The sequence below is a fragment of the Oncorhynchus nerka genome, linkage group LG14 (assembly GCF_034236695.1).
Source record: "Oncorhynchus nerka isolate Pitt River linkage group LG14, Oner_Uvic_2.0, whole genome shotgun sequence".
NCBI lineage: Eukaryota > Metazoa > Chordata > Actinopteri > Salmoniformes > Salmonidae > Oncorhynchus > Oncorhynchus nerka.
Window position 1 is genome coordinate 78239825 of NC_088409.1, and position 12550 is coordinate 78252374.

Here is a 12550-nt window from a genome sequence, read left to right on the forward strand (position 1 = left end):
GGATTTGGGTAAAGGAGAACCTGGAGAGGCTTGGGCGAGGAGCTGCGGGGGGGCACGGCGGAGCTGTTGGCCGAGGTTGGAGTAGCCAGGCGGAAGGCATGGCCAGCCGTTGAGAAATGCTTATTGAAGTTTTCGATAATCATGGATTGGTGGTGACCGTGTTACCTAGCCTCAGTGCAGTGGGCAGCTGGGAGGAGGTGCTCTTGTTCTCCATGGACTTCACAGTGTCCCAGAACTTTTTGGAGTTGGAGCTACAGGATGCAAACTTCTGCCTGAAGAAGCTGGCCTTAGCTTTCCTGACTGACTGCGTAAATTGGTTCCTGACTTCCCTGAACAGTTGCATATCACGGGGACTATTCGATGCTATTGCATTCCGCCACAGGATGTTTTTGTGCTGGTCGAGGGCAGTCAGGTCTGGAGTGAACCAAGGGCTGTATATGTTCTTGGTTCTGCACTTTTTGAACGGAGCATGCTTATCTAAAATGGAGAGGAAGTTACTTTTAAAGAATGACCAGGCATCCTCAACTGACGGGATGAGGTCAATGTCCTTCCAGGATACCCGGGCCAGGTCGATTAGGAAGGCCTGCTCACAGAAGTGTTTTAGGGAGCGTTTGACAGTGATGAGGGGTGGTCGTTTGACTGCGGCTCCGTAGCGGATACAGGCAATGAGGCAGTGATCGCTGAGATCCTGGTTGAAGACAGCGGAGGTGTATTTGGAGGGCCAGTTGGTCAGGATGACGTCTATGAGGGTGCCCTTGTTTACAGAGTTAGGGTTGTACCTGGTGGGTTCCTTGATGATTTGTGTGAGATTGAGGGCATCTAGCTTAGATTGTAGGACTGCCGGGGTGTTAAGCATATCCCAGTTTAGGTCACCTAACAGAACAAACTCTGAAGCTAGATGGGGGGCGATCAATTCACAAATGGTGTCCAGGGCACAGTTGGGAGCTGAGGGGGTCGGTAGCAGGCGGCAACAGTGAGAGACTTATTTCTGGAGAGAGTAATTTTCAAAATTAGTAGTTCGAACTGTTTGGGTATGGACCTGGAAAGTATGACATTACTTTGCAGGCTATCTCTGCAGAAGACTGCAACTCCTCCCCCTTTGGCAGTTCTATCTTGACGGAAGATGTTATAGTTGGGTATGGAAATCTCTGAATTTTTGGTGGCCTTCCTGAGCCAGGATTCAGACACAGCAAGGACATCAGGGTTAGCAGAGTGTGCTAAAGCAGTGAGTAAAACAAACTTAGGGAGGAGGCTTCTGATGTTGACATGCATGAAACCAAGGCTTTTTCGATCAGAGAAGTCAACAAATGAGGGTGCCTGGGGACATGCAGGGCCTGGATTTACCTCCACATCACCCGCGGAACAGAGAAGGAGTAGTATGAGAGTGCGGCTCAAGGCTATCAAAACTGGTCGCCTAGAGCGTTGGGGACAGAGAATAAGAGGAGCAGGTTTCTGGGCATGGTAGAATATATTCAGGGCATAATGCGCAGACAGGGGTATGGTGGGGTGCGGGTACAGCGGAGGTAAGCCCAGGCCCTGGGTGATGATGAGAGAGGTTGTATCTCTGGACATGCTGGTTGTAATGGGTGAGGTCACCGCATGTGTGGGAGGTGGGACAAAGGAGTTATCAGGGGTATGAAGAGTGGAACTAGGGGCTCCATTGTGAACTAAAACAATGATAACTAACCTGAACAACAGTATACAAGGCATATTGACATTTGAGAGAGACATACAGCGTGGCATACAGTAATCACAGGTGTTGAATTGGGAAAGCTAGCTAAAACAGTAGGTGAGATAACAACAGCTAATCAGCTAACACGACAACAGCAGGTAAAATGGCGTTGACTAGGCAACGGGGCCAACAGATAAAACAAACAAGCAGAATGGAGTACCGTGATTAATGGACAGTCCAACGTGCATCAGCTATGTGGCCAAGAGATCAGTGTCCAGGGGGCAGCGGTGGATGGGGCAGGGAAGCTGGACTGGCGAGTGTTATCCAGGTTTTTAAAAAACGAACAATGACTAAATAGCTTGTAGCTAGTTAGCTGGTTAGCTTCTGGAGGTTCTTGAGTGTGTTCTAAAAAATTAAAAATAATAGCGATTCCGTATCACATTGGGTGAGGCAGGTTTCCGGAAGGTATAAACAAATTAAAAATCAAAAAGAGATAGAAAGTAAATATGGGTGTTTGGGACGCGGAAATTCAGACGGTTAGCAGGCCTGTGCTAGCAAGCTAACAGTTCGTAGATAGCTAGATAGCTAGTTGTGAAGATCCAGCTGAAAAATTTTCCGTTTGCGGTAGGAATCCGGGGATGAATCCGGGAATGAAAAATAAATAGGTTCGTTATGCTCTGGTTAGTCGCGTTGTTCGAACTGGCGAGAGCTTTCCGGGCTGAAAGTTAGCTGATGACCGGTTAGCTGAAGACCGCTAGCATAGCTGGCTAGCTTCAGTTGAGGGGTTCCGGTTCCGAAGTAAATATAAATACTTTAGGAAAAATAGCTACATTGGGTGAGGCGGGTTGCAGGAGAGTATTTGGAAGCTTAGGTTTAGCAAAAAGTTTTTAAAGAGATATGCGAAGGAAAATATGTAAAAAAACGAAAAATATACGATATATACAGGGGACACGACACGACAGGACGACTTACTGCTATGCCACTTTGTTTACATACTCATCTCATATGTATATACTGTACTCGATACCATCTACTGTATCTTGCCTATGCTGCTCTGTACCATCACTCATTCATATATCCTTATGTACATATTCTTTATCCCCTTACACTGTGTATAAGACAGTAGTTTTGGAATTGTTAGTTAGATTACTTGTTGGTTATTACTGCATTGTCGGAACTAGAAGCACAAGCATTTCGCTACACTCGCATTAACATCTGCTAACCATGTGTATGTGACAAATAAAATTTGATTTGATTTTGATTCAAAACACCAGTCTCAACGTCAACAGTGAAGAGGCGACTACGGGATGCTGGCCTTCTAGGCAGAGTTCGTCTGTCCAGTGTCTGTGTTCTTTTGCCCATCTTAATCTTTTATTTTTATTGGTCAGTCTGAGATATTACTTTTTCTTTGCAACTCTGCCTAGAAGGCCATTATGCCGGAGTCTAAAGAAGGCCAGTTTTTTTCAGCTGTGCTAACATAATTGCAAAAGGGTTTTCTAATGATCAATTAGCCTTTTAAAATTATAAACTTGGATTAGCTAGCACAACGTGCCATTGGAAGTGAGTGATGAATGCTGGTAATGGGCCTCTGAATGCTGTCTCTGCAGTGTCCAGCTACAATAGTCATTAAACATGTCTACACTGCATTTCTGATCAATTTTATGTATTTTTAATGGACAAAAAATGTGATTCTCTTTCAAAAACAATAACATTTCTAAGTGACCCCAAACTTTTGAACGGTAGTGTATGTAGTCTATGTTCTCATGAAATGTGTGTCTGTGTGAAGACATGCATCTGCTGTGTGGGTCCTCTCTCCTCACCTTCTCGGAGTACATGGAGGGAGCGCTGAGGGGATTGATGATGATCATGTTGGGCCCGGCGTGTGTGTGGATGAGGTTTCCCCCGTAGCGCTGCCGCAGGGAGTGCATCACACTGGACTCATTGAGGTACTGTAGCAAGGCCAGGTCCTCAGAGCGGTCAAACGACGGGGGGTTCGCCTGGGATAGGAGCAAAGGTCAAAGGTGAACGATTAATGACTGAGAAGTGTTGTAATACTAGAGCTTTATTAAAGGAACACTCAGCAATACGAAAACATCATACATAACTGAGACTCTGGCTGTCTGAAGTGGGACTGCTCACAGAAACGACCAAAAACAACAGAATTCGGATCTGCCAAGACTACCACCTTGCCTTTTGATAAGCCAAGTTAAAGTTTCTCCAGGTTGCCTACACCTATTTCATATTTTCAGATTGATTTAAAAGTCCTCTGTAGGGGTAGAGGCTAGGGGTCCATATGAGACTGGAAATCTGACTAGTAATGTCTTGAGTTTCACTGAGGAGTAGAGCAGCAGTATTAAGAGACGATGAGCAGAAATTTAGTATGCCACACCATGACTTGCCACCAGGAATCTGATGCCAAGTCTTTGATGCAATTAAAACAGATGTCTCCTTCCAACCTCAGATGGGTCCAAGTTTGCACTTCCTTAATCAAACAGATGGTTCAAACGTTTGATTAGATGACGACCTTGACACTGTTGAAAACACTAACTGTCCAAAGTCACCCTTATTATCAGTTCACCCTACGAGAGTTAAATGACTGTACATAACACCAGGAGGGGATTTCAACTTTTGCTTTGTCCTGAAAGCAGAGCAGACATCCTCTAGTCAAGGTCTTGGAGACAGCATGTTGTGAATGATGGGAGGTTTTTCTGCATTGTGCCAGAACAGTTTTTAAAGCGTCCTGTAACAGATATCTCCGTGATTCGGGCCTGGTGCCATATCTGTGCGAGTCACCTGATTGAGGCCTGCCAAACTCACACCTGTTCCCCTCTAACCTGTCCCCCTGTCCACAGACGTCCCACAACCCCTGGGCCAGATACAGTCTGCATCCTGGCTGACCATCTGTGTTTGATTCTGGCTCCAGACGGGATGACTGACGGGTGCCAAGACCCCTTCCCTCCTTCTTGGATATTTCCCCTACATGCCCCCCCCTCCTAACGGACTAGCCTATACCCTAACGGCAAACCTAAGATAGTCTATGCAATCATGTAAAGTCAATGTCTTCTCCTTTGACCCTCTAAAGGAACTAGAGTTTAGCCCCATAACAAAACTAAGATGGAGTCTGTAAAATCAAGTAAAATACATTGAATGTGTAGTCCCCCCCCCCTCACCTTCTCCACGTCATCGTCATCTACGTCCAGTACTGTCCCGTCATGTTCCAGTTTGATCTTCACCCTCCCCTCCGGCAGAGAGCCTGCCTCAGTCTTCAGCAGCGTCGCTATGGACACACAAACAACTTATTGGGATATACAGCGCATTCGGAAAATATTCAGACCCCTTCACTTTTTCCACATTGTGTTACGTTACAGTCTTATTCTAAAATGGATTCAAATAAAATATTCATCAATCTACACACAATATCCCATAATGACAACGCAATTTTTTTTTTTTTTTTTTTTTTTTGTGGAAATGTATTCAAAAAACAGAAATACCTTATTTACATAGGTATTCAGTCCATGTGCTATGAGACTCTAAATTGAGCTCAGGTGCATCCTGTTTCCATTAATCATCCTTGAGATGTTGCTACAACTTGATTGATGTCCACCTGTGGTAAATGATTGGAAAGGCACACACCTGTCTATATAAGGTCCCACAGTTGACAGTGTATGTCAGAGCAAAAACCAAGCCATGAGGTCAAAGGAATTGTCCATAGAGCTCCGAGACAGGAGTGTGTCGAGGCACAGATCTGGGGAAGGGTACCAAAAAATATCCGCAGCATTGGAGGTCCCCAAGAACACAGTGGCCTGCATCATTCTTAAATGGAAGAAGTTTAGAACCACCAAGACTCTTCCTAGAGCTGGCTGCACGGGTAAACTGAGCAATAAGGGGAGAAGGGCCTTTGTCAGGGAGGTGACCAAGAACCCCATGGTCACTCTGACAGAGCTTCAGAGTTCCTCTGTGGAGATGGGAGAACCTTCCAGAAGGACAACCATCTCTGCAGCACTCCACCAATCATGCCTTTATGGTAGAGTGGCCAGACGGAAGCCACACCTCAGTAAAAGGCACATGACAGCCAGCTTGGAGTTTTCCAAAAGACACCTAAAGGACTCTCAGACCATGAGAAACAAGAGTCTCTGGTCTGAAGAAACCCAGATTAAAATCTTTGGCCTGAATGCCAACCGTGATGTCTGGAGGAAACCAGGCATCGCTCACCTGGCCAACACCATCTCTACGGTGAAGCATGGTGGTGGCGGCATCATACTGTAGAGATGTTTTTCAGCAGCAGGGACTGGAAGAATAGTCTGGATCGAGGGAAGGATGAACAGAGCAAAGTACAGAGAAATCCTTGATGAAAACCTGCTCCAGAGCACTCAGGACCTTAGACTGGGGTGAAGGTTCACCTTCCAACAGGACAACGACCCTAAGCACACAGCCAAGACAATGTAGGAGTGGCTCTGAATGTCCTTGAGTGGCCCAGCTGGTGCTCGGACTTGAATCCGATCAAACATCTCTGGAGAGACCTGAAAATAGCTGTGCAGCGATGCTCCCCATCCAACCTGACAGAGCTTGAAAGGATCTGCAGAGAAGAATGGGAGAAACTCCCCAAATACAGGTGTGCTAAGCTTGTAGCGTCATATCCAAGAAGACTCGAGGCTGTAATCGCTGCCAAAGTCGCTTCAACAAAGCACTGAGTAAAAGGTCTGAATACTTATGTAAATGTCATATTTCAGTCTTCTTTTAATTTATACATTTGCAGAAAAAATAAATACATTATTGCTTTGCCATTATGGGGTATTGTGGGTAGATTGATGAGGGGAATTAAACATTTTAGAATATTACTGTAAAGTAACAAAATGTGGAAAAAGTTAAGGGGTCTGAATACTTTCCGAATGCACTGTAGCTTATTGGCTGGAGTGTGCACAGACACGATATCAGGAAAAAACAATAGCATATAGATTAAAAGCAAGGGTAAAAATTAGCAGGGCCAGAGCTCTGCACCCCTCCTGATCTAAAATGTAAGGCAGGAACTTACCCAGGGAGAAGCCATCCTTGTGGACCAGCCAGACCTTCTCTGAACCGTACCATGCCTGCTCTGCGGCTATCTGCTCCTCTGTCTTCACCTGGAAGTGATGGTGGAGAAGACAACAGTCACATACACACAGCAGAACAATGACCTTAGGCCAGGTTACCTTTCACGGGGCCTTTCTGTGGCTGCAGTAGCTACCACTCAGCAGTTTTCAACCAAAGAGAGGCTTTAGATTTGAGAGGACATGTGCTCCCTACACACACACACCTGTTCACATCAATCACATTCACTCATGTGTGTTTAAAGTAGCTGGTTATCAGGCCAGCGTTGAGAGCTTATAGCATGTTACACAGTTATGTATAGTAGCATTGTAAATAATGGGCTGACAGCGGGTATGCAGAGGACTTGCTAATAGTACATGTGATGAAAGGCAGGGCGCTGGAGAGGCTTCAGTGAAGCAGGCAGAGGACTTGCTAATAGTACATGTGATGAAAGGCAGGGCGCTGGAGAGGCTTCAGTAGAGCAGGCAGAGGACTTGCTAATAGTACATGTGATGAAAGGCAGGGCGCTGGAGAGGCTTCAGTGAAGCAGGCAGAGGACTTGCTAATAGTACATGTGATAAAGGCAGGGCGCTGGAGAGGCTTCAGTGAAGCAGGCAGAGGACTTTCTAATAGTACATGTGATGAAAGGCAGGGCGCTGGAGAGGCTTCAGTAGAGCAGGCAGAGGACTTGCTAATAGTACATGTGATGAAAGGCAGGGCGCTGGAGAGGCTTCAGTGAAGCAGGCAGAGATAAAAAGCAGTTAGGATTTGAAGGAGTCCCAGATCACAAATCACAGAGAGCCATTTCTCCAACTCTGCTCAGAGTGTCACCTAGAAATGCCTGACTGCTCTGTGTTACCATGCTTGACCTTCACAAAGTCTCTCACACTCCACTGGACATGCGCCTTCAGGCTCTGTCTGTCTGTCTGCCTGCCTGCCTCTCTGTCTGCCTGTCTGCCTGCCTGCCTGTCTGTCTGTGTGTCTGTGTGTGTAAGAGAGGCAGTTAAATCTGACAGAGAACATGAAGTATCAGTGAACCGAATCTGTACAAAGACACTGTTGGATGCACATCAATGTCACACAGCATGGTGGGTGAGGGGAGGGAGGTGTATTAAGAGAATGGATACACAATCCACACAGCACAGCACAGCAACACAACACAACACACAGAATGCTAGGGATGGACTGTATCCCGAGGAATGACAACAAGACAATAAAAAGTAAAGAACACACAGATAAAAAAACGTATGAAATTCACAGAGTGAAATATAGGCCTACATACTGTTATTTTTATAACGCATAATCAGCCACAATCACATGAAGTTTTTTGCAGCGTCTGTCTCATTCTCTCTTAAATGGAAAACTGACGTCATGCAATGACATCTACATGAGACAAAATGTGTATGAATGATTGATCCTGTGGAATCCACACAACCACGAATCTTAAGTGCCATCGAACAAGTTTATTTAAAAAAATAAAATACATTTCCCCAATTTCGTGGTATCCAATTGTTAGTAGTTACTACATTGTCTCATCGCTACAACTCCCGTATGGGCTCGGGAGGGACGAAAATCGAAAGCCACGCGTCCTCCGAAACACGACCCAACCAAGCCGCACTGCTACTTAACACAGCGCGCATCCAACCCGGAAGCCAGCCGCACCAATGTGTCGGAGGAAACACCGTGCACTGCGCCCGGCCCGCCACAGGAGTCGCTGGTGCGCGATGAGACAAGGATATTCCTACTGGCCAAACCCTCCCTAACCCGGACAATACTAGGCAAATTCTGCATCGCCCCACGGACCTCCCGGTCGTGGCTGGCTGCGACAGAGGCTGGGCGCGGGCCCGGAGGCCCCGAACGAGTTTAATTTTGAGTGCTGATTTTCCCCTGAAATGTTCTAATTAGGTGAAAGAGGGCCAAATGTGCAGGTAGCTTGGCTTTGAGTGAATACTATGCAGTTGTGTTTGGTGGGTGTAAATGACACACAGCACACAGGGTACACAGCACTTCAGGGGTCAGTGGTGGGAGTGGTGGACGTGGGAGGTGGAGAGGGTGAATTACACACAGGCACAGCAAAGGTCAGACCTTGGGTTGTTGGGCAGCGGCGTGAGACACCTGAAGGATGGCCACGGGATCCTTGTCCACCTGTCCCTGGAGGACGACAGGCGTGAGGGAAGGAGAAGTGGTCAAAGGTCATAGTTAGTGTGGAGTTACAGTGGAAAGATGGGTAGCAATCCACCAAACAACACAAAACATTATGTCCAGTATGTCATCATCCCTCATAATCATGAGCTGCTGGAATGGAGAGATGTACAGCGCCATCAGAAAGTATTCAGGACCCCTTGACTTATTCCACATTTTGATACATTACAGCCTTATTCTAAAATCTATTCAATAGTTTTTCCCCTCATCAATCTACACAGAATACCCCATAATGACAAAGCAAAAACAGGTTTTTGAAATGTTTGCTAATTTATTAAAAATAAAAAAAGACTGAAATATCACATTGACATAAGTATTCAGACCCTTTACTCAGTACTTTGTTGAAGAACTTTTGGCAGCAAATACAGCATCGAGTCTTCTTGGGTATGATGCTACAAGCTTGGCACACCTGTATTTGGGGAGTTTCTCCCATTATTCTCTGCAGATTCTCTCAAGCTCTGTCAGGTTGGATGGGGAGCGTCGCTGCACAGCTATTTTCAGGTCTCTCCAGATGTTAGATCGGATTCAAATCCAGGCTCTGGCTGGGCCATTCAAGGACATTCAGAGACTTGTCCCGAAGCCACTCCTGCGTTGTCTTGGCTGTGTGCTTAGGGTCATTGTCCTGTTAGAAGGTGAACCTTCACCCCAGTCTGAGGTCCTGAGTGCTTTGGAGCAGGTTTTCATCAAGGATATTCTCAAGGATATATGCTGCCACCACCATGCTTCACCGTAGGGATGGTATATGCCATGTTTCTTCTAGACGTGACGCTTGGCATTCAGGCCAAAGAGTTCAATCTTGGTTTCATCAGACCAGAGAATCTTGTTTAACTAACTCATCCTTCATTATTCTCTGAAGTTTCGTTTAGAGTTTTGAGACTAATTTAAAAACATTATCAGATATCATCAAGCCAGTGTTTACCATTTAAAGTAACGAGAACATTATGTAAGTTATCAGGGTCAAGACCAGGGAGGGATGGGAAGAAAAAACTGCGGGATGGCAAAGAACGAGGAGAGGTCAGGCTCTATGTCTGTGAGATGAGCTAATGCATCATGACACATCATGTCATAAAGGGGAGACAGAGAGAGCAACGAGACAGGAACATCTGCCAGTCATAAATCACACACACTGCCATTCACTCACACTGCGACTGCACACCACACGGGGAAAACAAACATGCGGCACATCTTAATCAGGGGACTATTCCACTGCAATGCTACTGACAAAACAAAAAATGCACTGGTTTGGTTTGTCAGTTTCCATACAGGTCAAGTTCTGTTTGATTTCCCTGGAGGCATCTAGACACTAACACCGTTTAATACCGGCTTTGTTCCAAAAACAAATGAGGAAGGGAAAACACCAAGCACCATTACAGAACCTTACATAGACAGGCAGGGTGAGAGAGGGGAAAGTTAGAAGAGGAATCTAGGCTTACATTCCAACGTGCCACATGAGCAAACACTTCAACCAGGTCGCCAGAGGGGACCCCTGGGGGCCACAGTACCTGAGGGGGGTTTGGGGCTGGGGCAGGACAAAGGGTCGGGGCTGAGGCACAGACTGCCGGCTCCAGCTAGCCATACAACAGCCACAGATAGAAACAGTCAAGCACCAATTAGAAAGAAAGAGATAGAGGGAGAGAGAGAAAGAAAAAGATGAAAAACATATAAATATAAAACATGAATTGACAAATCCAGTGAAAGTTGACAGGTGACAAAACAATAATGGCAACAGAAAGCAGCATAGACATAAACAGTCAATTAGTTGAATGAATAGTGAACATGAGAACGCAGTAACCCAGTCATGCATGGATATGGTTGCCTGACGATTCAAATTGTATTATTCCGCTGCTCTACATTCGCTACATACACAGGTACAAACAAACACGCATACAAACACACATAAAAGACACACTATACACACACCTGGATTGTGTGTTGTAGTAGACTAGTGGCCTGAGGGAACACACACATATGTATTGTCAAATCTGTTGTATTTGCATTATGATGTATATTACTGCCTTCATTTTTGCTGGACCCCAGGCAGAGTAGATGCTGCCTTGGCAACAGTTAACGGGGATCCATAATACATACAAAATAGAGTTTGACTGCCATGAATGAAGTAATACGTAGTGAAAATGAGAGGGTTGTACAAAACAAAGTCATCAGCGATTGGACCATTTCTAGCTCATCGGTGTATTCTAGCCAACACAAGTTTTCAAAATGCTTTACCCATGTGTGTTCTGGCTCTGGCCCAATCCATCGGTTTCTGGGACCAATCAGAAGGGTTAGAATGTGTTTGCGTTCTAGAAATCGTTGGGAAGAAACTAATGCCCGTGGGCGTGGCGTAGCATTTGGCCGGAGTAAGGCGTTTGGGTAGCCAGGCAATGGATATGGCCCATATTAGTAAATCTGTACTTTTAATTAAATGTGCCTGAAAGGAAAATGACAAATTACTATTAGCTATGAAGATAAAGATTGAACATCCAGTGAAGAAAGTAAAAAGAGAAGGAGCGATAGAGAGCATGATAGGTTGTTAATGGAAAAGAAATAAGCACCTCTAAATTCATTATTGGAATGTTAATCAACGTGTCCTGTTAAAATGAATAAAGGAAAGTAAAGAATAAAAAAGTGAAAGAGGAGAAGCATGTATCTAGGCAGTCCAGATGGGGAGAGAGAGTGGAATGGGGAGAGACAAGGAGCGAAGGTGGGTCTTTACAGGCGCACTGAAGATCCTGTCCAGGAGTCTCTGAGCCTCTTCAGTGGGACTGAGCGGCGCCTCCTGGAGGTCAGACCATCAACAGGTTGAGCTATGAAACTAGGCTATCAAAGCACACTATTCTAGCAGACCACATTCAACACTGTTTCATCGACAACAGAAATGCATTCAGGTTTTTTCACGCTGTGAGATGTTCACTAGATGCCATGACAATCCTGAAGTCACACACACACACTTGGTTACAATACCTCACTTCCACAGCATAGCAACAGTGAACTGAGTGAATGCTGTGGGGCACACCAGCAAACACACCTTTTGGGTTATGGTTGGGGTATTCTTTGATGAAACAGTTGATGACTTGTTCTGCGGTGAAGCCTTCTCAATGGGAACAGAGGACAGGGCCGTTATGTACACACACATACAAGTAGTCCATAAGATAAAGAAATTATACAACCATGTTGAACAAACTCACAACAAGCCATGCTCTAGATGTCCAGAGTCTAGCTAAGATAGTGATCAGTAGAGGGATACAAAAGCCCACTTGGATGTGAAATCATTCAGATCTCAATGCACAGGGCGAAGCCAAGCAAAACTATAACTAGCTTGGGTAACAATACACAAGAAAACTTTACCCTTAAACAACTATAGCAAACTCAGATAACCACAGTAGCAGTCAAAGCCAGCTTGTGGTCGGCTAGCAAGTAAACAAAGACCCTGAGAGGCCGGTAATTGCCAAAACTCAGCGAGAATCCAGCAAAAAGACCAAACCTTTTTAACATATCTGGCATCTGCAAAATGTGTAGATAGTTGTCTTATCCCAACGCCTGCCATGGTGGCTGCAGCGGGGCTTTGAACTCTTCTCCCAGAAAGACAAAGTCACTATCAATAATTATCTC

The 12550-nt window shown here is 45.4% G+C and overlaps 1 protein-coding gene across 10 annotated transcripts in view; it reads right to left on the reverse strand.

The window, feature by feature from the left end:
- LOC115141926 (unconventional myosin-XVIIIa-like) overlaps positions 1 to 12550 on the reverse strand; it is a 185565-nt gene that overhangs the window by 82872 nt on the left and 90143 nt on the right. For 7 of the 10 annotated variants that reach the window (XM_065000452.1, XM_065000451.1, XM_065000450.1 and 4 more), the window contains exons 3-10: positions 11967 to 12029; positions 11655 to 11717; positions 10862 to 10891; positions 10444 to 10509; positions 8825 to 8890; positions 6705 to 6792; positions 4843 to 4949; positions 3493 to 3669 (exon numbers count right to left, since the gene is read on the reverse strand). In XM_065000452.1, the coding sequence (XP_064856524.1) occupies positions 3493 to 3669; positions 4843 to 4949; positions 6705 to 6792; positions 8825 to 8890; positions 10444 to 10509; positions 10862 to 10891; positions 11655 to 11717; positions 11967 to 12029 (660 nt within the window). The remainder of the gene's footprint in view (positions 1 to 3492; positions 3670 to 4842; positions 4950 to 6704; positions 6793 to 8824; positions 8891 to 10443; positions 10510 to 10861; positions 10892 to 11654; positions 11718 to 11966; positions 12030 to 12550) is intronic. The other 3 variants (XM_065000454.1, XM_065000449.1, XM_065000447.1) reach the window with 2 other exon arrangements.